Source organism: Leptidea sinapis, chromosome Z (genome assembly GCF_905404315.1).
Source record: "Leptidea sinapis chromosome Z, ilLepSina1.1, whole genome shotgun sequence".
NCBI classification, from domain to species: Eukaryota; Metazoa; Arthropoda; class Insecta; order Lepidoptera; family Pieridae; genus Leptidea; species Leptidea sinapis.
In genome coordinates this window covers 13003558-13029927 of record NC_066312.1, presented here as the reverse complement: position 1 = coordinate 13029927, position 26370 = coordinate 13003558, and the positions used below count along the sequence as shown (strand labels likewise).

The following is a 26370-nucleotide window of genomic DNA, read 5'->3' as shown; positions in this document are numbered from 1 at the left end:
GAGTATGTATTTGTATTTTAACCCGGAATAATATAAGTGATACAAAGGAACTTTATAATAACAACTAATATTAATCTATAATAATATTGAAGATAATTATTATTAACTTATGACTTTCGTACGTTTGCCTGTTTTTTAAAGTATCATATTTTGAAAAAATAATAATAATAGTACTGGGTTGCACCAACTAACTTTAGCAATTACAAACATGTTAAAGTACCGGTTAAGCAAAAAATGTGCTGCACCATTTGACAATTTTTAGATGACGTCAAAACTTTAACTATTAACCGTAACAATCTTCGCCGGTTAAAGCTATTGTTAATGTCAAATGGCAACCTATCAAAAGTTTCAAACAAATATGCGATGTATAACTTGATATTTTAAATTTAATTATGTCGAGGAATACGATGGCGCAACACATTCCGCTTACAGTATTAAAGTCAGCGTTACTGACAATGTTAAATTTGATTTAAACAATAATAGCTTAAATTATGATGCAACCCAGCCTAAGAAAATATATTTACAGGTATTGAAAAAGTCTTCTTGACCAGATTTGAAAAGTCTCTTGAAGAATCATGCGCAGCTTTTTCCAAGAAGACAAAATGGCGAGGTCTAGTATTGGGCTTGGGAGTGTATGTTCCGTTCCTGTCGTTCTGTTCTGCTACAGTCTACGGCACGGTACTTGTTGCCCGCGAAGGCCTTGAGTACAGAATCGTTATGCTGTAAGTCAAAAAGCAATATTTTTCAAGCGAAAACTTCCTTAAGCACGCTGAGCACTTTTTGCGGGCATTAAATGAGACTGAACTGTCATGCTTGGGTATGTAAGGCTCTTTCGGGTACACTCGGCTCGAGTAGACTAAGGGAGACTCACTCGGTGAGCATAGTTGTACTTCATATTTTTGTCTTGCCTTAATGAAATTTTTACTTCTATCATGTGATCTTAAGGACTCACTTTTTCTTATCCTACAACCGAAGAAGAGACTTACTTACGTTTATCCCACGCTGAAGGAAGATACTGTAAGGAAACCAAGACATATTTGCGTAGAAATTGAAACGCTATTGTGTGATAGTACCGTGCTCTATGACCTTACAATATAGAATACGTTTGACTGGACGTATGTATAATACGAAAAATGTATTTTTATTAAGAAACTAGAACATGTTTGATGTGAAAACTACTTAAGGAGCGTTGAGCACTTTTTGCGTGACAAGAATCATGGAACTCGCGTTATTGTCAACGACACCCTTCCCATGTTACTAAGTACTATATATATATATATATATATATATATGTCCAAGGCTCAAAGGTTATAATTGGTCAAAAATACTTCTTTACAAACCAAATACAAATCATAGATCTAATAGCTCAATGATACAATTCACAAGTTCCTTTTTTTTCACATATATTTGCAGTTCCCAAAGACTGCCCTGCATGTTTTTTTTTACTATCTATCGATTTTTTTTACTTTAGCATATGATTTTAGGGTCAACGAGGCGCTCATGTATGGTGCATATATGTTAGGCCAATCTCTTGTATATGCACCTAGTTTTAAGTCTGCTAAGGCTTGCGGTGCCAGAATATTAGCCATCATCAATAGGGAGCCAAAAATTCAAACGGAAACTAAGTTGAAGGATAGAAAGGATTGGGTAAGTGTATTAATAATAATTATAGCAATATTTTATATTTTAAGCCACTTCAATAAGGAGGAGGTTCTCAAATCGATCGGTATTTTTTTATGCATGTACACCGATTACGCTGAGTATTATGGTTCGATTTACGTTATTCTTCGATGCGGAATAGATGCCATTTAGTCCCATAAAAATTTTACATAGTTTGGCCCCGTAGTTTTCATTTTATGAAAATTTTTGTTTACGTGGATGTAATTGTTTTTGTGTACGATTTTTTTAGGAGTTTTCTATGAGGTTGATTTTATTTTATTTATGATTATATAAGCTGTAGTAAGTAAGCTGTTTATAATATTAAGTTTTATTTTGTTTTGGGCTGGGCTACGACTTATAACATATCAATAGGTAGCACATATAAATAATAGTATTTTATTAATATTAAAGGTTATCAAGTTGTTTGATACCCTTTTTTATTTTGAAGTCGGTTTTTTAAACGCAGGTTTTTTTTTATTTCCTTTAAGCTTGCATGGTATGTTATAGTTAAAATAATTCATATTATTTTCTTTCTTTCTTGCAAACTACCTATGAGTGGATGGTAAAATAACTCTTATAAATTCATGCAAAATTTTAATAGAATCTATCCAGTAGTTTTACGTTTTACATACAATATCCAGACGACCGAGCCTTGCTCGGATTTTTAAGAAAGTACAAAACTTCAACAAAAAACCTAATATGACATCTGGAATCGAACTGGGGTCGTCTGCTTACCGGATCACCCAATGTCACATCTGAGCTATTATAGTCTTGTATATGGTGGCGAAATTTATTTTATATATATATATACAAGAATTGCTCGTTTAAAGATATTAGAAACAGACAAAGTCTATCAATATCTATCAATAATTATCTATTCAATAATATCACACACAGCAGTTATGTTTTATTCAATTGTTGACAACCTATTAAGTAGATCCTGTAGATGGTGCCTGAGAGATGAACAAGACATACTAAGATTTACGGTCGATGCGTCACTCGAACGTTTCGCTCAGTTGGTAAGAGCACTCGGCCCGCACCCGAGAGGCGCGGGTTCGAATTCCACATTGTCCATAAATTTTGGTACAAATTGAACTTGTATATTTTATCTCATAAGTAAGGGATATCACTTGAAAATAACAAAGTGTTTATTGATGTTATTTAAAGGTTGCTACAGGTGCGTTTGGCATAAAAGAAGTCGAGTTCTGCTACCCAACTAGGCCACATCAAAGGATTCTCAAAGGAATCGATCTTAAAATTGAGGCTGGCAAAACAGTGGCCCTCGTTGGTTCGTCAGGCTGTGGCAAGTCAACTATATTGCAACTTCTGCAGAGATTTTATGATCCTGAAACTGGAAACATTGTAAGTATGCTCTTGGTCAATGATTAGTAATATTTTCTATAACTTTTGACACGTGTTTTCGTTTATAATTGGAATTTTTTTTTTAATGCATTGCAGTAACAAAAATGGTACAATCTAGTAGATGTGATATAGGAAATACGTGCGCGAGAGTGTGTTTATTTTCAATTTCTTTTTAAGTTTTATTTAAATTAAATTTTCATTTACAACTGAACATTTCTTTAGGCATGAAGAGTACTTTATATATAACGCTCGTTGGGGTACAGTCGGCTCGGATTGGCTCTAAGAGCGCGATCGGTCACAGCAAAATTTATACACAATTATATATTGTGTTTATGTTAATACTTTATGACTATTAAACTAATTAATAGTTGTATTTTATTAACCTTGACTTAATGAAGTTTTCACTCCAGTCATGTTTAAGCACATACCGTTTTTTTAGTATATTTTCTTGTACTTTCTGGCTGTTTCGAGATATAGAATAATGCCTCATACACTTTCCTATATCTTTTGATGGACTTAAGCCATCATTTTGTTCCTTGTTATATCACATTTCTGCTGTAAATAAATGTAAAACCGCCATTGTGGACACATCTAGTAAAATGTAAAGTGAATGTAATCTGTGTATTTACCATATCCATATTTTGTAATCTCAGTGATCTTGTAGTCTTTGGTTTAGGTGTATTGAATTTGAAATGCTTACGTCAATCAAACACAACATAATTTATTGAAATTATAACATTATATAATTATAAATGGGGCAACTTCTGGGCACATTTTTTACACGACATTTGGATCTCAAAATGAACGACAAACCAACATTTGGCTATAAGGATGGTTTTAGAAGTTCTAGAGAGCAAAGAACGTGTTGTGCCAAAGAGGAAGATCTTGTTTCGGCGAAAATTCCTCCCGCGTATAGAGATTACTGTGCACATTGCTTGTTAGAATACCAAGTGTGTCGATACAAACACATGCCGTGGGTGCACAAATGCCATCATGAAAAACATGCATACCTGAACTGCGAGCAATCAGATTATTTGATCAGAATGAAAGAGTTCGAAAGGGAGAGACGCTTACGGGAGCGTGAGATAAGAATTAAAAAGAACAAGAAAAGCATGTGTCCGTAATTATGTCCATGTTGAGCACAAGGGCTGCAGCTATTGTAAACATTAACTATAATATTAAATAATAAAGTTAGCAAACTATTACAGAATGTATTCATTTTATGTAAATTTGATTCCTTTGGAATTATCTTTGAATAAAGTAGTGTAAGTTTCGGAAACAGATGGTGTTGTGAGTGTGTGTTTTGTCGTAGCGTGGTGTTTTATGCCCTCTTTTAAAATATGTTTAATACAATACTGTAATATGCTATTGCTATGAGATCGTCTTTAACTAATCCCATGCTGTATGTTTGTTTAATATTATCCTGTCGAGTAGTATTCCCAGATGGATAGATAGGAATTAAGGACTTCTATTAACTGTTATATTTACATGGTATCTCTCACTCGTGCAAGATAATTAAAACTTTATTATGATATTTTAAAATAAGAAAAAAATGCCCCGTTTTCAATAAAAATTTAGGGTTATAATTAAATAAAATGAATGCACAGTGCGAAGAAATAAATAATAGTTAAAAAAAAAAAACTAAAAAACACGCTTTATATCAATACGCATTACTCACACAAAACACGGGCTAGTCACGCACACATTGAATATAGATAGTTGTGTTTCGGGCGCGGCGCGACGGCAATAGTTTCTTCAAATACCTATTTTCAAATTACGCAGAATACGCAGAATTACAGAATCATTTGTATACGCGTTCGTTCCATGATATCATTTCATAATTGCCTTAAGTTTATTAAAATTCTGCTAGATAGCGTGAAATACTAATTCGCCGCTTCTAAACGAAGTAGATGCTATAATTTTGTGGAACTGTCTTGACATGATAACTTACTAGATGGCGCTTATTAGTGATTTATAAAATTATATAAATTGGCAAAAATCTTATATTGCAAATTTAATAATGGAATAATCTTATCAAATTAGTGTATTTTCATCGGTCCTCGATAAATCTACAAAGTTTGAATGAAATCTGGCCGTTTAAAATGGGGAAAATCGCGTCAGTTACAAACATACATACAAGTGAAGCTAATATAAAGCGTGTAAAAAGACATCACTGAATGAAATTTTTTAATTTAAAATATCAATTTTCACATACAATTGAGTAGTTAATTAAAAAATCAGCCAAATGTATTATGATTAGTTTTTAATACATAAAAAGGAATGATAAAATAAGATAAAACACATTTCGACTGAAATACTAGCATCAATGATTATGAAATAAGTAAAAAAAAAATCACAGAAGGGCGAGGTTGAAAATTGTATTTTAAAAATTTTAACACTGAAGTTTCTAATATGTCTTATCTCTGTTATTCTTCAGTACAAAAATCTGTCTGCAGTGTAGTTGGTACTATTTTTTAACTATTCGACAACGCCCGACTTTTTTGGCAATTAAAAACTAGCTGTGTGTAATAAGTATTGATATAGTATATACCCCACGGTAATTTTTCTTGTCCAGATCAGGATGAATTCCTCTCTGATGGCAGCACTGTATATGGCTATTTGAATTCGCTGTTGGGTCCAAAGAGAATTTAAACACTACCTTCAGTCGGGTCTTTTTTGTATTTGGATAAATGTATAATAATATGACGTACAATAAACGTACAAGTGACACCCGCATATGACAACTAAATAACCAACCGCAAACAAATATTTGGCAGCGGAAGATGATGTGTGATTTTGAGGGGACTATACACACGAACTTATTTGGTACCTTAGCATTAGTCATTAGTAATTTCAGGAATTTTAGCACTTTTAAAGTTACTCAATTTATTTTATATATTGTACCAATTCGCGCTAACAACACAGATACAAAATACTCCAATCCGTAGTATAAGTCCGCACTGCCTGTGCTTTTGAATGTGGCCAGGGTCCGTGTAGCACGACGATTGACGATTGAGGCTAAGCAATCAGCCTACTTCGTGTATATGGGTACCTACCTATATAAATACGCTGATGGCTATTTTTTTCTTCCATGTGTCTGTCTTTTTATTTTAGTTTCAATTGAAAACACTCGCTCGTCCCAGGGATCACCCACCCCGTAAAAAGAATAAACGTGATCAACTAGCGATGGCTTTATTTCTCATTGAGGATCCATTTTGCCTCCATAAGCGACTGTCTAGGGTGGCTCGAATTTCGCCTATAACTGACGATTGCGGTATGAGCAAAAGTGACTGCTGTCAAGTCACCAGGACTCTCTCGTGTTGCTAGTCTAACTGTCCTAGTCTCTTTATTGCAGGCTTCTGGGATTGCCCTTGGGGTTCTTCCTTAGCTGTATATCTGTGCCATATCTTTCCCACGCCAACTTCCGACGGCAGTCATCCGACAAGTGACGGAACTTCTGACATCGCACTCTGATCTGCCTAAGATCGCTAAGTTTTTAATTAGACTGCCTGTATTCTGATATCTAAAAAATTGGGAATGAGGTCGGGCGTCTACTTCTGGACTTGAACAAAAAACGACAAACGGCACAAATACAAATAGCCATATCAAGTATCACCATTAGAACCTATTTTAATGGATGAAACAGAACAAGCTGATCACCCGTCTCATTTTAATGGTTTTATTTGACTGAAGGGAAATGATAGTTTTATCTGAATCGTTATTAATTGTATCGATCCGTTCATATAACTACATACATCGCCCTGAGACCTAGAATGGAATGCCGTATGTGTCGCGAACTATACCAGCACCCATACTCTTCAAGCTGTTTGACGGCCGATATATGAGTTGTTGCAAAAATGCTCACATACATACATACATCACTAGCTTTACGAATTTAGTAAGGTTATTAATTTCAGAATAAACTTTTTACAGGAATTAGATGGACGGGATATTAGATCAGCCTTAACACTTCCTAGACTCCGTCGCCAACTTGGAGTAGTTCAACAGGAGCCAGTGTTATTTGATCGAACTATTGCAGAAAATATTGCATACGGAGACAACAACAGAAAAGTGACCACGCACGAGATTATATCGGCTGCGAAAGCTGCAAACATACATAACTTTATTGTGTCGTTGCCAAAGGTATGCTCCAAGATTATATAATATAATTGTAATTCTAAATAATACGAAAAATCTTAACAGGAAATTGTGGGGCTACTTTGATACACTGTATTTTCTATTTATGAACGAGCATTTCATTAGCGTATGAAGATAATAATAATACTACTAATACGATAATAATAATATACTGAAGATTCCAGGGTGATAGAATGAGATACATTTTGGAGCTGATAAAATAGGTTAACTTTTTTCGCTGTGGAAATTTGGGAACCTCTGATCAAAAAATTGGCAAGTTATTTTGGCAGTCCTCTCTTGATGTTAACCTGACACTGCCTAAGGAACTGTCTGCTAAAACAGGTGGAAATCAGAAGGTGCAATGTCAGGACTATATGGCGGATACATTAACACTTCCCATCCAAACTCTCTTAATTTCTCCCGAATATGTTAGACAACGCATGACAACGGGCCAGGTTTATTACTTTAGTGTGCATGACAGCTACGTCTTATACTCACCATACGTCAGTCACTTTATTTTAGTATGCGTGCGTTGCTGAAAACAGAGAGAGAGTTTAACAATTAGCTGCTTTTTTTATCGACGTGTTAACAAATATCACAGTCTATTTAGACGTATAAATGTCTGTTAGTATTTCATTGAATTTAAAAATAAAATTCTATAATTCAGGGTTATGACACAAACCTCGGCTCTAACGGAGCCCAACTCTCCGGAGGGCAGAAGCAACGTGTTTGTATTGCAAGGGCTCTGATTAGGTCGCCTCGACTCCTGCTCCTCGATGAAGCGACATCAGCTTTAGATGCTAACAGTGAAAGGGTAATACTATATTTTTAATTTTCTATTTAGTATGAATATTTATGTAATGGATTCTGACGAGGCAACCAACAGTAACAAAGTTTAGATCCCTGAAGTGTAAATTGCACAGTTGTCGGCGGGGCAATGACTTGAACCGTTGACTGTCACCACGGAGCCCCCGGTGCGAACCTCGTCCGCCACGTGTTTTGTGAGTGATTGAAAAGTGAGGTGAAATATGAGAGGTTGCCTTTAATTACAGAATCTCTTTGAAAGTTCGCAGCTCTTTTCCCTACACGAAACGAACAAAATTCGTTTGGAAGTGACTCGCGTAAGGGCAACGTATATAACAGTTTAGCTGTCCTTGCTGCCGGTATTGTATGTAAATAATTAAAAATATATATAAAAATAAATATATATATATTTTGAAGCAGTTTTTTAACTTGTAGTACTATTATTTATTGTAATATTTGGGAAAAAATTTAAGTTATAATTAGCAGCCCATGCGAAAAGCACTCAAAACGTAGATCTAAGACCGCAAAGTTGAAGGGCTGGGAGTTTTACCATTACCTTATAAAGTATTCACTATTGTATTATTTATACATGGCAATTATCATAATCTACATTTAATGCTTAAGATCCTATCTAGGCTATAGATACTATCGTATATTAATTGGATGATGATTAATACTGGAATATCTAAGAGTAAAAACCGTCTCAAGTAACAAATTTTTAAATTAAAGTTTATTTTATCTGATATGCTAATAATGAGTTTTCTTTAGGATTTTGTTAAGCTGACTTAATCTATGTTAAATTATTTTTTGTCATCTTATGTAAAATATTCTTTTAAAAATAGGTTGTTTCGGAGGCTTTAGAGAAAGCCGCAAAGGGGAGGACGTGCATCACCATCGCGCATCGACTTTCAACTATAAAGGATGCGAACTTGATTTGCGTTGTAGACAAAGGTATTTAATTTTTTTTTTATTTACTAAAGAAGATTTTGAATCATTTCATAGAAAATTATCAACGATACTTTATTCCATCACTAAGTATGTAAATAATTTAATTGGTAAGCTTTAAGAAAATTTGAGTCTCTTATGTTCGATTTTTTACGCTTAGATTACCTATAGCAGCACTTCAACTGCTATTAGTTTTCCGCCTAATGACCGATATCCATATTCAATCACAATCATAAAATAGCAATCGGAGATTATGCCCTGCTTTTGATATTATATCGGTAACCGTTCTATGGAACGTTTAGTGATCTCTTTTTTTCAAATAAAAATGCAGATTGAATGACTGATGATATAAGATCTGATCATTCAAAATAATCACTCGAGATCGGATATTGGAATCCGCCCTTAGACCCAGCGTAAAGTACAAAGCACCTCCAACAATTAATTAAACTTTAGTTTTGGGGTGATTATGTATCCAGTACAAGAATTCCAGCCGCTCCATTAATTATACCGATTGTACTGGGGTTCGTTTTAATTTTTTCTCCTAGATAACTACAGAGCTAGCGATAAAATAAGCCCTGTATTAAATGGTCTGTCCTTTGGACAGTATCCTCGTTCTTTTTTTTACAGCCAGTTAAAAACCTACAGATAACGCACGAGTTGAATGCAGAGTTGAGGAATGCGATAGTGCGTGTTAATTATAATTGAACCATAATCATGAGTGTGTCGAAAAATTTAAACAATGCTTCAAGTTTACCATTTGATAGTATGTTAAAATGATGAATAAAATATTTTATTAATTTTTTCATCATTTTAACCTAAAGCCGGGTGGGTCTACTGCGCCAATTTTTTAAAAAAAATGTTAGGCAGTAAGCAAAACAGTCCGTCCACTGCACCTGTTTTTGTTTCATTTCAAAAATAAGTTCCGACGTAGTGCATCCAGCTTTTTGTGTTTATTTTTTGATCCACCAATATAACATCCTTAATAACCGATCATTTGTATAAAAAAAAAACAAAGTATTTTATTTATACCAATCCATCACAAGCAAACCAAATAGAATGATCGCCAGCTACGAAAGATAGGTACGTCTTCATTCAGTGAAAGCTAACAAATTATGCGTTAATTTCCCTCATCGGCGAACGCGGGTGATATCCATTTCTCGCGGTAAACATGTTAAAATGTTTTATTTAACAAAACTGTTAAGCCACGCCCCTAATCTGTTTATAAAACATATTATTTTGTTAACAAACACGAAAACACAGCGCAGCGGACGCAACTTTATAATTAAATCTCAAATTTTTGTTCTGCCTTTCTTCAACATTGATGTCTCAAACATTTTCGCCATCTCTCGTGCTTGGCGATAAATTAAAACTCGTTCCTTTGGAACGGAACCTGACAGACTCAGATCAGTCATTATTAAATAAAAAAAAAAATAACACGTGATCGCAACTTCAGTATAACCGCGATAACACGGTAAGCGTACGATAACTCACATGGACGGCACAGCATTACACTACAGGGGCCCGAGGCGAGTTGTGCAAACAGCGGGGTTAGATGCTCCCGCTCTTTACCTCAGGCCCCGACTGCACTTAACTCGCGCGCTATCTGTCCATGGTCATGTTTTCTACATAAATGCGGATTTGTAGTACAGGCAGCACATAACCGAGAGGAAATAATACTTCAGACAGTAGCCAGTCGTAGACGAATCAAGGATTTCCCTTGATACGTCTACGACTGGCTACTGTCCTAATGAGGTCCACTATTTAATAAGCATCTAGGAGTCATTATGCAAGTATTAATGAAATTTTATAATATCAGAATGTGCATGATTGTGTCAACGAGGAAAGTTAAGACACTCACTCAGTTTAACCCATTTCATATTTACAAAAAAATAAAATAAACGATCTGGTCAAGTTCGGCGGAATACCTCGGATGAGGGCAGCGCAGAAAAGATCGTCGTGGAAATGTTTGGGGGAGGACTTTGTCCAGCAGTGGACGTCTTCCGGCTGATGATGATGATGAAAATCACAAATTCTCATCCTCTTAGACATATGGTTTTCCAGCACTCACAGTGCAAGTTATGCCGAATTTATTTATAAATATAAAATTATTTCTTAATAAGATACCTAGATAAAATGATTTTATATTTTTCAGGTAAAATAGTCGAACGTGGAACTCATTCAGAATTAGTAAATATGAAAGGCTTTTACTGGCGCATGTGTAAAGGGCAGCAAATGGCGTAAAACTTAATCTGCCAACTTCTTTTTGTTTATAAGCCGTGCTTAGTTAAGTTAACGTGTTAAAGTGATAATAGTAAGTTTAACATATATTTCTTATATTGAAATAAAACTATATTTAAATTCATTTTATTTTTTATTTCATTATACATCAAGATAGATATGGGTCTACAAAGAACGATAATAATTATTAGTTAAGTGCAAGTTATTTTAAAATAATAGAGCAAAGTGCCCATTTTCGGATAGGTTGTAGATAGTAGATCTTAGTAGTAGATTATCATAATTTTAAGATTGTGTATTGCGGACTTGACCAGCAGCATCCAGATATGAGGACGATATAGGAGATTTTACTAACAGAGCGGTGTTATCGGTCTATGTGGTGCTAATATATATTTCATGCTTTGAATATCGGCCAAGCGATTAAGCATTAGTACCATAAAACAGAAACTGACATAAACCGAAAGAAGAGACTAATTTCAAAACTGTAAGGGTGGTTATTCTCGCAATTCGTAAATGAACACTGCGGAAATATATGCTCATCCATACGTTAACTCTAGTTTAGGTCTTACAATGAGTTAAGGTTGTACTTCTATTGCCTAAGGCATTTCATTTTACCACATTCAGTCCTAAAAACCGAACAATGAGAATATTTTTGTGTATAACGACCAGTTCAAACACGAGCGTTGTGTTTAGAAAAAAAAACGAGACACTTGAGCGCATTAACACGCCGTGTGTGTTGTTTGGGATAGCATGTCGCAAAGGGCTCATCGCGATATTTTGCAGTTTCGATCAACAATATCCTCTCTCAGATCATATTTATTGAAAGTTTTTCCAATATGGATCATGTTTTCACGTTACTAGGATACGAACTAACAAATTCTTGTTATATGACAATTTTCATATTCTAATGTTCAAAATTAATAGTCGTTTAGACAATATTAAAAATATTGCCATCGCTATCCATGACAAAAGGGCACTTTCCTCTACATGACTAAATCCGGATATTATAGTTCACATAAATTTGTATATTTTTCACTTGGGCCATATAAAATACAAAGGATCCATTTATTACCTTTTATCAATCCAATAACTAGCGAACTAAAAATATGCGAGTGACTTATTGAGTCACAATAATTTTCTTTGCGATTTCTATACAGATTATATGATGCATTGTTATGCGCACATTCATAAACATGGATATAAAACACCAATCTTAAATAAATTCCATAACATTACGTCAGGGAGCAGTAGTAACAATATGATTTATCCTAATGTAACCGAGAGGGAAAGGTATATACGAGTAGGTTCGAAACTATATACTACAAAATAGTGACCAATGCATTTCGCTTCATCTAAACATATTCATATCAAAATTTAAATTTACAATATATTTTTTTGTATTTACCTATTCTGATTCTGTCGAACCGTGCGTCAAAAATATTACATTGAAAGGTTCAAACAAAAAAAATTAAATAATAATAATTGATGGTCACGAATCGAAATAAAATCTGTCCAATCTCTAAAGGACTTGTCCGTACGTGGTCTTATATATTTTTATTTTTTAAACTTCATAATTGAAATTTTTTTCAATTAAGGCTTTCAGAACCAGGTATATTTGATGGTTAAAATAATTTTAAGCACCTGCGTTTTCACAAAAAAAAATTGATAATCACTATCACTAATATCAAAAACTTTGATTTTAATGAATACAAGGGACGAGACGATCAGGACGTTCAGCTAATGGTTATTGATACGCCCTACCCATTACAATGCAGTGCCGCCCAGGGTTCTTGAAAAACCCAAAAATTCTGACCGGCACTACAATTGCGCTCGTCACCTTGCGACATAAGATGTTAAGTTTGCCCAGTAATTTCACTAGCTACGGCGCTCTTCAGACCGAAAGACAATAATGTTTACACATAACTGCTTCGCGGCAGAAATAGGCACCGTTGTGGTACCCATAATCTAGCCGGCTTCCTGTGCATAGGAGCCTCCCACTGGTAAAATTTGTATGGATTCGATGAAATAACATTCACTGGTATTTTGTATTTTTTTTCTCATTTTAAAATAAATAAACATCCTTTACATAAGTATTGCATTTGTACGTGCAGTATTACTAAAAGTACTCTGTGGTATATGTTAGCAACACTGTCACAGATTTTTATTTTTTTATTTCATAAGCATTATCTTTCAAGTGTCAGTCTAAAAGGTCAAATCGAGAGAAGGTCTCTCTCACAACAGAAGATAAAAGATGAACACTCTTCTAACTACAGTTTTTGCTATACCAATATTTTATTGTTGACAGTTGAAGGCAGTTAACATAAATACCATGCAGACATTAGGTTAGTTATTAAGACTATTATTTCTTTGTCATGATGCTGTTATAAAAAAAAACATAAACGCGGGCGTTTAAAATTATTGACGTAGCTTTTTTAGACTATTTACATTATATGTTTCATATGGTTTTGTTTAGTGACCACAAAAAAAACACACTCTACACAAAAACGGAACATGTATTTGCGACCAAATTGCTCTGAAACTCAACAATATTTGATTAAAATCCACTCACTAGTATAGGAATTCAATTTAAGGTGACACGAAATTATTATATATAAAGATATATGTTTTCGTTAACACGAAGAAAGTAAATAAGAAATAAGGATATTCTTTAAATTATAAAGCCCAAGGCATATAACAATTCTGCTCTGGAATCAGTTATATTAAAATCATATTCAACACCAGCTTACCTACACTACTATGATATACTTCCAGATATATATTATTACAGTCATACTTAGATGACAAAATTAAAACTATTTTACATATAGAGTCTTATTAAATCAAGAATCCTATATAATATCAATGGTAACCTTTTTGGCATCATTTAGAAGACAGAGTACGGCAAATCAAGTTACAACTTGAGTTAATTTGAATTAAATGTTTTTTAGTTGTCAACGAAAAACTAAATGCTATCTTGTATTCATATTAGTTTGATAATTAAATCTAATCTAATCTTATTATTTCAACGTAATTAAAAATATTTAGTACAAATCAATGACAGTATTTTTATAGCGGTTCTTTGCTCACTAGGTTACACCGATGATAGTTAAAAGATAACGTTAATATACTAATTAAGAATATTAATTATAGCACATTACAATAGGCGTTCATATATTTTCGTTGTCTTCGTGAACTTTATATATACATGAAACAATATAACTTACACGACGAGATGCATTTTAAATAAATTTAAAAAATAAAACGTAATATTTAAAATCGAACTCAGTATAAAAAATAAACATTTGTATTAAAATATTATCTTAACAACCACCAGGTACTATTGTACTGTAACATAGTGTCTGTAACAAACATTTGCGTTATAATTTATTAAAACATAATATGGAGAATTTGCTTAGTCTAAGCCTACATAATATAATTAACATTTATTTAAAAAATATTCTACCGATTATAAATACAAAAAACGAGTCTCGAAACAAACGAGAGACGATTAATGTAAATAAGATATAAACCGTACAATATTATTATTAACTTAACTAAATGAGGCCTTTAAAAAAATTGGCTTCGAATAAAAAATGGCACATAATATGTAAACAAGAAACAACCATTCATTCTCACAAGATATAATTTATAATAAAAATATAGTTTAGCATAAAGCTTTAAATCATCTCAATATAATTATGATTATATAATAATAATAATATTAACAAATAGTATTTAATTTTATTAAATTGTAAACAAAAATAAACAACACACACACATACACACACACACAATATATATAGTAATAGTAACAGTCACATAAAAATGGAAGAGTAAAATGTCTGTCGAATGGTGTGAAGCCAACATTACATAATGGCGTATTTGACTATTTTCTACTAGAGTTTGATTATTAAAGGCTTTTTTTTTTTCAATAAACGCCTTAAAGAATTCAAGAACCAGTTTAACCAAATATAAATACAAAACATATTTACCGCAATCAGTGAAATCAGATTTTTTGAATTTTTTTTATTTTTATTTCTAAGATTTATTTTTAATTATGTGTGAAGGAAACAGACTATGAAAAATACATATTTTTAATAGCCAAATACGCTATTATAAGAGAGTACACAACTAGGACTAATATATCCACTATCTCTATTGTTTTCTAAGGTAACATTTAGTTACTAAATATATATTATACTATATATAGTTATAGCAATACGGTAATCATGTTTGGTAACATTAGTTGCTCCGACCAGATCAAGATTTGTGTCCAAGTAAAGATTATTTAGTATTACCGCTTTTTTTTCTAATATATAAGTCCACACCGCTATACGTTGATCCGATCAAAGCAAAAGTATCCATAGGTATGAGATACCAAGACGTTGCCAAACCATTTAAAGGACATTATACAGGACAATAATAAATAAAAGTTTTTTTTTACAAAAACAATACTGATTGCTGCATAAATTGATGTTCCAATGTCATAATACAAAACAAAAGATACCGGGACCGAATTCCATCAACTTTTGTAATATAACTATGTATGTCAAGCAATACTGTTTTGATGCGATGAAATGATTCGCTAAATATTGTGCGATGACCGTAATAGCATGACCGAAAAACCTTATTTAGTAGGTACTTGTTTGTAACAGAATAATAATCGTTTTGAAGTGAAACTTCTTTTGGAAAGGTGAAATGAGACTTAAACGTTGTGGAAAGAAAAAGAGAAAAATATAAATGTATTAGGGTTTGAGCTGTGAGATATAACGTACCTCTCATGCGTTTCCCTATCTTTTGTCTCCTCTTTGTGCTATGTTTCGTAGCCCACGAGACTTACTGTCGTTAATTGCTTGATTTGTCGTCAAAAATACCTTAATCACGATTACCTATGTATAAAATTTCTCATAATTTCTTATGAATCAGATCTGATTTAAATGTAACCAAAAGGAGGTGAACAAAATCCAAGTCACACATAAAACATACTAGATGTTGATAGATCATATTCTAACATCTTTAGACTTGGACTTACAAATTACAACAAACACTTAAGCTCAGATCTAGAGAGCGTTCTTAGACTTTGCTCAGACTTTACTTACGTAATACTTAGCCGAGTGTGATAAAACGCGAACTTGATTTTTACATTGGGCTGCCATAGCTAATAAGTATAAAAACGATATCAAAGATTATTATGCTAAGTTTTACGTAAGTGAAGTCTGAGCAAAGTCTAAGTACACTTTATAGATCTGAGCCTTACAGGTAGCCGTTATGTGGCTAGAGCCATGGACTAACATTACCAACTTAAAAAATGATTACGGCGAAGAGATATTTATTCTCTTTGACAATTTGTATCGCAGACCAAATCTTATACGTAATGTAAATGTATATAGGTATGTAGATATATTGTTAATGTAAATATGACAGTTTTATATTAATTATCGATTATGTACTATCTTGTGCTAAACCCCTTCGAATTTTTTAAAATCCACACATCTCTTAAATAATATTGTCCTTAGGTATCCGTGGTTTTCTATTATAATTTATATTGAGAAGTTTACTTCAAAATATACAGTAGTATATATATTATTAAACTCATAGTTTATTGATTACAGAAACCACTGCTTAATGTAACATTCAGAGCAAAAATGTAACATTACAACATAGGTTTCCGCAAAATATATTCACAGCACGATATACACATTATAAGACCCATAGTTTAATAATTACATATAAAACTTCTAAAGCTACAGGCTACAGACCAGAGTTGGGGGGCGTAATGGAAATATGTTACATTTCACAAAATACACCCAATAACGCCAGTTAGTATCCTTACCTTAGTTTCTAACAACAATAATACATTAATGGAATATACATCTAACTTGATTACTCACGTCAAAACAAAAAGCGAACCTCATTTATTACGGTATAAAATTATTTTTTGTATAAATTAACATATGTCATTAAAATATTAAAAATATTATAGATTTATTCTATAATCATTTATAAATCACCAAATTAATTTTACAAATAAACTATAAACATTACAATGAAACATTTAAATTAAAATAATTCAACGGGGTATGTAAATTTTATGAGTTGTGTAACCCCTGACTTTAGGCCGTGCGGGCGGGCGTTAGACGGATTATGTAGTTTATAGAAGAACACATCTTAATGGAATTAACACTTAAGGTACGGTACATTAATAATATTAAGATACTTATTGATTCCGCAATATTACACCGAATCCAATAAACAATCTGCGGGGTATCTAACAAATGGGGCGACTCTGGCCGCTAAGTGGGCGAACTACGCGAAGCTATGAACAATACTTATAATAAATTGAAATTATATTTATTTTAAAATTATCATGGCTTCTTAAAGTCATAGAACTGATAACAGAAGTCATAGCCACACTGTGAAGTTCATATTAATATTATGAATATAGAAATTAAAGTAAAACGCGTCTGTCGCTATGATGTTACCGCGGGCAGCGAGTTTTTGATTATTGTGTACCCATTCAATATTTCAAGATTATTAGTGTTTAACTGTGTGTCGTTAAGTAAAGTACAGTTACTGATCTAGGTCTCACTCGTTAGGGTGGTGCTGTTGGTTTTGATCTGTATTGTTACCGCCAAGGCCCTGGTGATGGGGTGGATACAGCTGCGGGTTCCTAGTCGGTGATCGATCATACATTTGTGCGGGTAGCGGCTGTAGATCCTCTGGGGTTGTATATACATTGTGAACCTGTATATTGACAAAAATGAGTGTTTTAATTAAATAAATTTAAATCAATTAAATAATATGAATATTACAGACGGGAAAATACTTATTAATTACGATTTGGTATCGAAACTATTTATTTAAATGATAAGCAATGCTGATGAAGTTTACTTATAGATTAGCTGAACCAACAGACGTTGTTATATACCTATATATATGTAATAAGATCATGGCAATGACTCGAAATAGTCTGCTTTATAACGATTTTAATTCTTTTACATGCACACTCTGAATAAACAACGAACTTCAATCTCCTTTTGACAGTTCAACATCTCATTTAAACAGTTTGACACTTGATGCTTTCGTCTTAAATAATAATATTGCCAGCCTGGTTACAAAATTGAACCAAAAATATAAAATGAAAATATATCAAACTATTCGACACATATATATAACATCGTCTATATATAAATATAAATGTGATGGTGCGGTGCATATGGTACGGGGCGCCTGTTTCGGCTATTAATTAGGTGTACTTTACGTGCATCATATTTTGCATTCCATAAGTTTAGAACAATCCTGGTGTGTTTGTAGTCGTCCCGGAGCGACCTTTCAAATGTTTTTGTCCGTTGATGGGCACTCTGTGACCGTTTTGTCTTCAGCCAGTCAACCTCTGCACATAGGTCTGCCTTACGCCGATTGTGAAAAGGTGCTTATTGTACTGTCAAGGCAGTTCCGGATTAACCACGAGTAGCAATTGCTACGGGCCCCACGCGACACAGGGCCCTACATTTGAAAGCCACTCATCTCTGCCTGAGCGTAATTTATTAAGTGCAACCTATTAAGATATGGAACATTGAAATTACTTGACGTCGCAAAAATTTAAAATGTAGCAACTTTTCCTACGAGGACAACCCACGTCAGGCACTCTGTAACCGACTGCTTACAATATATCAAGGGCTATGAAATTGCCACGGGCCCCGAGCTTGCTTAATCCGGCACTGCGTCAGGAGGCTCACTATGTTTCTGATAAATATCCGATACACAATTGTCTGTTTAAGCTGATAAGTCGACGTGTCAACTTCAGCGATAGCGCAGGGATCGCTTCTATTATTCTGTTTTGATATTGTGATGTTTATAGTAATTTGTCAAAAGCTATCGTTTAAAATCCAACAATGAACAGAGTAAATTTAAAAAATAATAATCACTCATCATTGTGTGTAGTAACGATTGTGGCTCATAGAACACATTTTAATCACAGTTATTAAGGATTTATAGTTAGAAACGTCTCCTGCTCTTTATATTTATGAAATTTAATAGCAATTTAAAGTAACTTCAAAGATAACGACAAAAGCGAACTTTTATGATATTGTTATTATATTAGTAAGTATTTATATTTATTCATTACTTAACGCATATGGCCAGTTATCGTGTAACCGTCTTAATTGAAAGTGCCCTAAGAAAAGTATAGAACTAGACTAGAGCTATTTATTTATCAATTATTACATGTATTTCTTATGAGAAACGCTGACATCTCAGCCGCGATTTCACCAATGACACTTCAATCTGAGTTCAATTAAACTCAGTTTTACGTAACCAAGTTTAAAAGCCAGTCTTGATCTCGATTAAACACAAAGCGATTTCACCAATACTTTTTGAGCGTTTTAATGTAAACTGAGTTTACAAGTCATAAGATAAAGAATGTATCAAATGCCTGTCAAAACTATACATATCAATAAGTATGAACAGAAATATATTATTACTAGCTGACCAGACAGACATAATAAATAAAATACCGTTTTTGTTGAATTTGTCAATAATTTTTCATTGTAACATAATAATATGCTCCTTGTTGTTATAATGAAATTGTTTCACAGCAGAACTGTCAAACGGCGCGTCGAAAATACTCTCACAGAAAATATGTCCAAACAAAACAAATATTGGAAATAAAAATAATTATGGGTCCCAAATCGAAATAAAAACTATCCTATCTCTTAAGTTGGACTAAACTGCACTCCATGAAGTAATCCCCATTGAAATCTGTTCATTAGTTTAGGAGTCCATTGAGGACAAACATTGTGACACGAGATTTATATATATTAAGATTTGTCAATCTTTCTACGTTGCAATATTTCAAAAAATATAACATTCGAAATTCAAATAGTTCCTATTAGTTAGAAGTGCAAAACATTTAGTGTGCCCCATATATTACTTTAATAAATTTAAATATTATAATAATAAGTATGAACAACATTAAAATTGATATAATATATCAATCTTTCTATTACGATAACACAGCTCTTAAATCGCGATCAAATAATATGTTGAACGGCCAGAATTCGACGGCCGGCATTTAAATGCGTTTAGGGTTTAACTGAGATTAGTTTGTGTTGGTGAAATCCGAATTGAATCTGTAGACTCGTGCGTAAGCTTAGTTCAAATTGATCTAATTGCGTTCTACTTCAGTCGGGGCTCAGTGACATAAGAGTGAAATTTTATTATGAGTATGTGTAAATAATGGACTTAGAATATACTAGCGTATAGACGACCTGACAACCCGATAATTCTTGATCAATTTATATTTTTCAATGTGTGAGTTAGCTAGTGTTTTAATATTCAAATACTAAGGAGCTAACTCCAAGCATGGGTTTTTTGCTGTCTCTCACGTTTTGTTCATCTATACGTTAGTATATTGTAAGAATATGATGTAAACAGTCTGCTGACGCTACTAAAAAATAATAACAAAATTTGATGTAACAATTGTATTTCATTTATGACTGCGGTGACAAATCCACGGGCACCATCTATGAACTACTTACATTAATAATTGGTTGCAATATGCCGAGTCTTGCCAACAGAAGTTGCTCCTTGACCTGCCGTAGTTCCTCTTGCTGTCTCATAATCATTTCTTGCAACTCCTCATGTTTCCGCTGCAACTGCATCATTGTATAAAATCTAACTAAAACTAATGTATCGTAGAATCTTATTAACCATTTAATAAATATTTAATTGACACACATGTACATACATGCATGTAATATCAATAGTACTTTCTCTGATTAACGCGAGTGTTACACATTTAAATAAAACACTTTTAAAAGATTAAAAACGCGTGTAATTTTAAACTATAACCCACAACTACACATACCAAAAAAAAAGAGGACACTGTGAGTAAATTTTGCCAAAAACCATCTGTCCATAGCAAATACCACCTCCGAGGCAATAAATGGCGCTAAACTTCATAATGACAACTATGAAAAATGCTATGTTTGACTCATTTCATCTGCAGTTCCCCTGAAAACGAGATCTGGAAAGGCCTTGAAACGTCGGGTAAACTAAAATAAAATAAAAAATACTTTTACGCAAAAATCTAATGTAAAAACACAGTTCCAATTACATGCGTTTTAATCCTTTATGTGTTTTATTTAAATCTCAATCATATGAAAACTTTTAAGTGGTGTAAAATGTTCACACTATTGTATAGTAATTAAGTTATTGTAACACTGTAAGTTTTCCAAATAAAAATAAAATATCTATATTATATATCATATCAATATTACGACTGTATAACAACTGGATAAAGACTAAAATTATACAGAATACATAATTGAATAAAATAATACAACATGTAATACCAGTACAGAATAGAAATGAGATGAAACAAAACCATATAAGAAGAATTAGATTTGAAAACAACTATTATTTTGATAACATTTTCACATATTAATGCAGCCGTATCTGCATTAGCATATGAATGCGTATTCGCATGCTAATGCAGTTACGGTTCTGTACCAGGCAAACTTACAAATAAAATAGTGATGCATTGTTATAATAAAAATATCTTTAACGCACAGCAGAAAACAAAAGAACAGTAAAGATAAGTATAATGAGCTAAATACTTAGATAATTAATGGAACAACGAAAAACATACATTCATTTCATAAGTACTCACACCATTTTATTTCCTGCGATACGATAGCCCTAAATTCATAACGATAATAGTTAGATGATGCCGAAAAAAATTACCGTTTTACCATTAAAGTTTCCAAAAGACCTCTTAAATATGACTGTGTTACTCAATAATAGTTACAGAGTTCATATTTGAGGGGCACTCAAAATATGTTACAAATTACAATTTAATTAAATTTGTACAGTAGATTTGACATTAGTGTTTTATACTTAAAACTTACCGATGAGATGGTAGTGTTATATCATAGACATTATAAACCTTGTTACTCTGGTCACAGTTTTAATTAAAACCGCAGTCACCAGGCCGGATAAAATTATTGGAAACTAATATTAAATTTACAAAAAAAATTACAGCCTCTATAAGGTACATAATAACTAAATATTGTTTATTTCCTGCAAAAATATATTTTGCAGGAAAACAATATATTATTAGCCTGTGCTATGGGTTGCCAGACAACGATATATTTAATACGATATACTTACATAAACATACATAAATACATAGAATAATAACGCTCGGAACGATAGTTTCATTCATAGTTCCTGTCAATATAGAAGAAACATTATATTTAATGTGTGCGTGAGCATCACGTACTTACATTTGCCAACACGCACACAGACAGCCAAATAATGTTGCAAGTGAATACAAAATTTTCTTAAATCAGTAAATTGTAAGAAATACTAGATTATATATAATAAGAAAGAAGAAATAAAATATAAATAAAGAATTTAATAAAAACATCACGTATTTAATTATTATTGTTGCAACAATTTTAGAAATGTAAGTAAAGAAGTTATTTAGAATCGTTGTTTTTGAAACTCGATGAAACGAAAAAAGCGAGACGATAGAGGCGCCGTTCCCAGCTATATCCGAGGTTTTCTAGTGAGCAGAGATCGAATTTGGGATAATTTTTGAAATCAAAGATGGCCGCCGTGCAAAAATATGATTTCAACAATATGGATATCGTATCCGAGGTTCTCGAGGGTGCAGAGAACGAATTTGGGATCATTTTTGAAATCCAAAATGGCCGCGGCGTAAATTTATGATTTCAAAAATATTGATATCGAATCCGAGGTTACATAGCGGGTATATAGTACATTCATAGCTGGAAAGATATTTTTTTAATATTTTGCTGTTGTGACGAGTGTATTAGCTCGCGCACTGATTGTCCTGGAAGTTGACAGAAAGACAGATACGTACATACGTCGTGGTCAGTTGAAACTGCTTGATTTCTCTTGGGCCTTCACATGTTCTAAGCGTTATTATTCTAAGCATAAATACATTTAAAGATCCATAACTCGGAAAAATCCATATTCATAATATAAATGTTTGCACCTACCGGGATTCGAACCCAGGACCTCTAGCTTAGTAGGTAGAGTCGCTAACTGTTTGAAGGTAATGATGGAATGTCAGTTGTTTATCATTACGTCAATGTCAGCTTTTCAATTTTCTGAACAATATTTGACATTCAATGTTAAAATTAATGTTCTTCCTATCTGATGCTATGTTATGTAACAAAACAAAAGCCTTTAGATAAATCCTTTCGATAGGTATGATAAAGCTACAGGGTATTTTTTCTCATGCAGCGAGTTCGATTGCCGGTTCAATGAGGCAATTATTATAAAATCTATGAACACAGTTTAAATTGTTTATTAAATTAAAATAAGTCTTCTTTCAGTAAAATGTTACATCTACAATATTTAAGGTACTTCCCCTGCATGTGGCATAGCCGTGGGACGCCTTGTATATTGTTCCCATACAACGTCTACGCATGAAAAAAATCACTACCGTCAATCTTGTAGAACTTTTAAGTCTCGAGTCATCATCGCGATAAGACTCTACTATACTCTCTTAAAGAAACCTTATTTTATAGTCATGCGGGATAAAATAATGCGCAGTAATGCTTCGCTTCATTCGATCGAAATTAATGGCCTAGTTCTGAGGCTCGATGAAATGACCATTCTTGGAAATGTTGCGTGGTGTTGTTATGAGACATTTTGAATCCTGTTTAACCTTTGATAGTTACCACCCCAACAAACCATCTATGAATTGAGATATATTTTTGTAGAAGTGGAGGAGAAACAACCTTATATAATGTGACCGCCACATATACTTGAAATACCGGAGGAATCACAAGAGCGTTGCCGGCCTCTTAGATAAGCATACGCAGTTTTGTTTAAAGTTAGCGATAGCGTAACATACTGGAACCTCAAAGAAGCACACCACACAAGGAACTTTTTGCCACACAACTAAACTAAGATAAGAATTAAATGACGCTTAAAATCAATAACGTTGCCAAGGATTGCAATAAAGATAATTTATGTAGGTACCATCTGTCATTAAACTCTGGGTTTTCTAAGCTTACGATTTATTTAGTTTGTCCTGTGAGTTGGTCAATAGATTTGCTTGTTTATTTTTTTACATTTGTACTGCCTTCGCTTACATATTTTATTAATTTAAGAAAATTAATAATTAAATTAAGAGTCAAAGACTTAAAAAGCAAAGTATAGTGGTTTAAGCTAGGTATGTCAATCCAAACATAAAAAAGCTGATTCGAATGTATAGTGGAAATGTAATTCGAGATCAAATATGTAAACAAATAAATGTCATTGTTAAAATGACAATTTAGACTTTACCAACAAGAAAATAATATCCATATTAATATTTGCTCTCTGATTCGGGATCTGAAGAGCTTGATGTCGACGAATCTGAATTGGTTACTTTTATAACAAATTTTATTTTCCGCAGCGAACTTGTCCCCAGCAAAACTTCACTTTTTTTCTTTTTACGATTTCTAGTAACTGAGAGATTATCATATCTTGCTTATTAAATTATATTTTTGAATATGAGCTATTCAATAATTTGCTCTTTACACAGTTGTGGGGTTGGATTCTAACCTTCGGGAGTGGTAATATTAAAACAAATACTGAATTGGTTTTTAGCTTTGGCAGTATGCCCTTTAACTTTCGAATATTTATTTCTTAGCAAATTAATAATGCTTCATCTACAAAACCATCCTCGCTGCCTATATGAGATATTATAAGATGCCTCCCTTTTCTGGTTCGAGCTTTTAAGCCTGTGGTAAGGCAACTGTGCCAATGTAGTCCAACGGGTTAGAATTTCGAAATAAGAATAAAGGAACATATTGCCGCATTTAGAAATAATTATACCGAAAAAGCGAAGTGTGACTTCGCGAAATATTTAATTGACACCGGTCGGTCATTCGGAAACAATAATAATTTTAATATTTTACATACATGTGAAAAAGGCTTTCGCTTGAATGTGTTAGGGCAATTAGAATTAATAAAACACAAAATTAACATTGTTGAATGAACAAACATATTTGGTCCTTCACCATTGTTACGTATGTCTTCCTAATACGTCATAACAGCCGACCAATCACAGCGCGTCATTTCATGGGTTGATGGTATAAAAGAGCGGTTTCCGGCTCATTAATTTCAGTCTCGTGCCTGAGTTTGGCGAGTCAACATTAGAGTTTCTCGAGGATGCCTCGTGTAGAAGCGAAACACGTGTCGCATTGTTTAGAGACGAGTATTGGCGGAATTAACACTAACGAAAGTCTCAAAACATTTGGATTAATATAATAATAATAAAACAAATTTGATAAAGAAAACATTACAACAAACAAAAATTTAGCAACTGGAACGGGAAAGCAAGAAGAGCACATTCAATGACGATAACCGTCAGAAACCGAATGAACAAAACAAATGGCGACCAGACATACCTGTCACTACGACCAAGATTATTTGTAACATTGTTTACGTATTTCTTCTGTAGACGAGCCGAATGTTTAAAGCTATCATCTTATTGCCAGAGTCAAAGCAAAGTTTGCACAATAAATTTACATTTTAATTTTTGGATGTATTTTATACTATATTATAAAAAGAAAACGTTGCGCAATATTTAATTTTATGTATAAAGACTACACTTATAATTTTAAAATGACATATTATTATATTTAAATGGTGTTGGCAACACCATTGTTTACATTTTTGATCTCGAATTATATTTCCGACTACGCTGTACACGGTGCCTATACATGAGACTATACGGAGTTAACATTTTTATTTGCTTATGTACCCGATATTATTTATTTTGGATATGGCAGGATATAACGAACTGAGGTATAGAAGGTACCTGGGGCTGAATTTATAAAAATATATATTGTTGTGGATAAAACTAGAAGCGTGAATTTTCAGTAACCAAGCAGGCATAGTATAAACACGGTATATTTAAAATATCATTCAATTTAAACCAGGACTTTAAAAAATTATAAATAGTCAAAGTTTCGTTGATTTTGTCACTCACTGACTAGCTGACTGACCGATCATCAAAAGTTTAAGGCACTTCTAGAAGTTATAAATGCTTCAAATTAAGAATACAATTAGCATTAACTGTATTAGTCCAGGTAAAAATAAAAACTTCGCAATTTATGTAAAGTTTTCTAGATATGCTAACTGCATCAATAACTTTGTAATCCCATGTTTTATATTTATGCATTTGGTCTTATATGGGAT

The 26370-nt window shown here is 33.0% G+C and overlaps 2 protein-coding genes across 4 annotated transcripts in view; one reads left to right on the top strand and one right to left on the bottom strand.

The window, feature by feature from the left end:
* The window catches only part of LOC126979024 (multidrug resistance protein homolog 49-like), a 42339-nt gene extending 31070 nt beyond the window's left edge, over positions 1-11269 (top strand). Inside the window, exons 19-25 of the mRNA XM_050828178.1 lie at positions 527-722; positions 1485-1647; positions 2827-3021; positions 6955-7164; positions 7826-7972; positions 8805-8913; positions 11060-11269. Coding sequence (XP_050684135.1) covers positions 527-722; positions 1485-1647; positions 2827-3021; positions 6955-7164; positions 7826-7972; positions 8805-8913; positions 11060-11148 — 1109 coding nt within the window. The 3' untranslated portion in view covers positions 11149-11269. The remainder of the gene's footprint in view (positions 1-526; positions 723-1484; positions 1648-2826; positions 3022-6954; positions 7165-7825; positions 7973-8804; positions 8914-11059) is intronic.
* Positions 11260-26370, bottom strand: part of LOC126979045 (circadian locomoter output cycles protein kaput) — a 43619-nt gene continuing 28508 nt past the window's right edge. The window contains exons 12-13 of one of the 3 annotated variants that reach the window (XM_050828222.1): positions 20682-20798; positions 11260-17886 (exon numbers count right to left, since the gene is read on the bottom strand). In XM_050828222.1, coding sequence (XP_050684179.1) covers positions 17728-17886; positions 20682-20798 — 276 coding nt within the window. In that variant the 3' untranslated portion in view covers positions 11260-17727. The remainder of the gene's footprint in view (positions 17887-20681; positions 20799-26370) is intronic. The other 2 variants (XM_050828223.1, XM_050828224.1) reach the window with 2 other exon arrangements.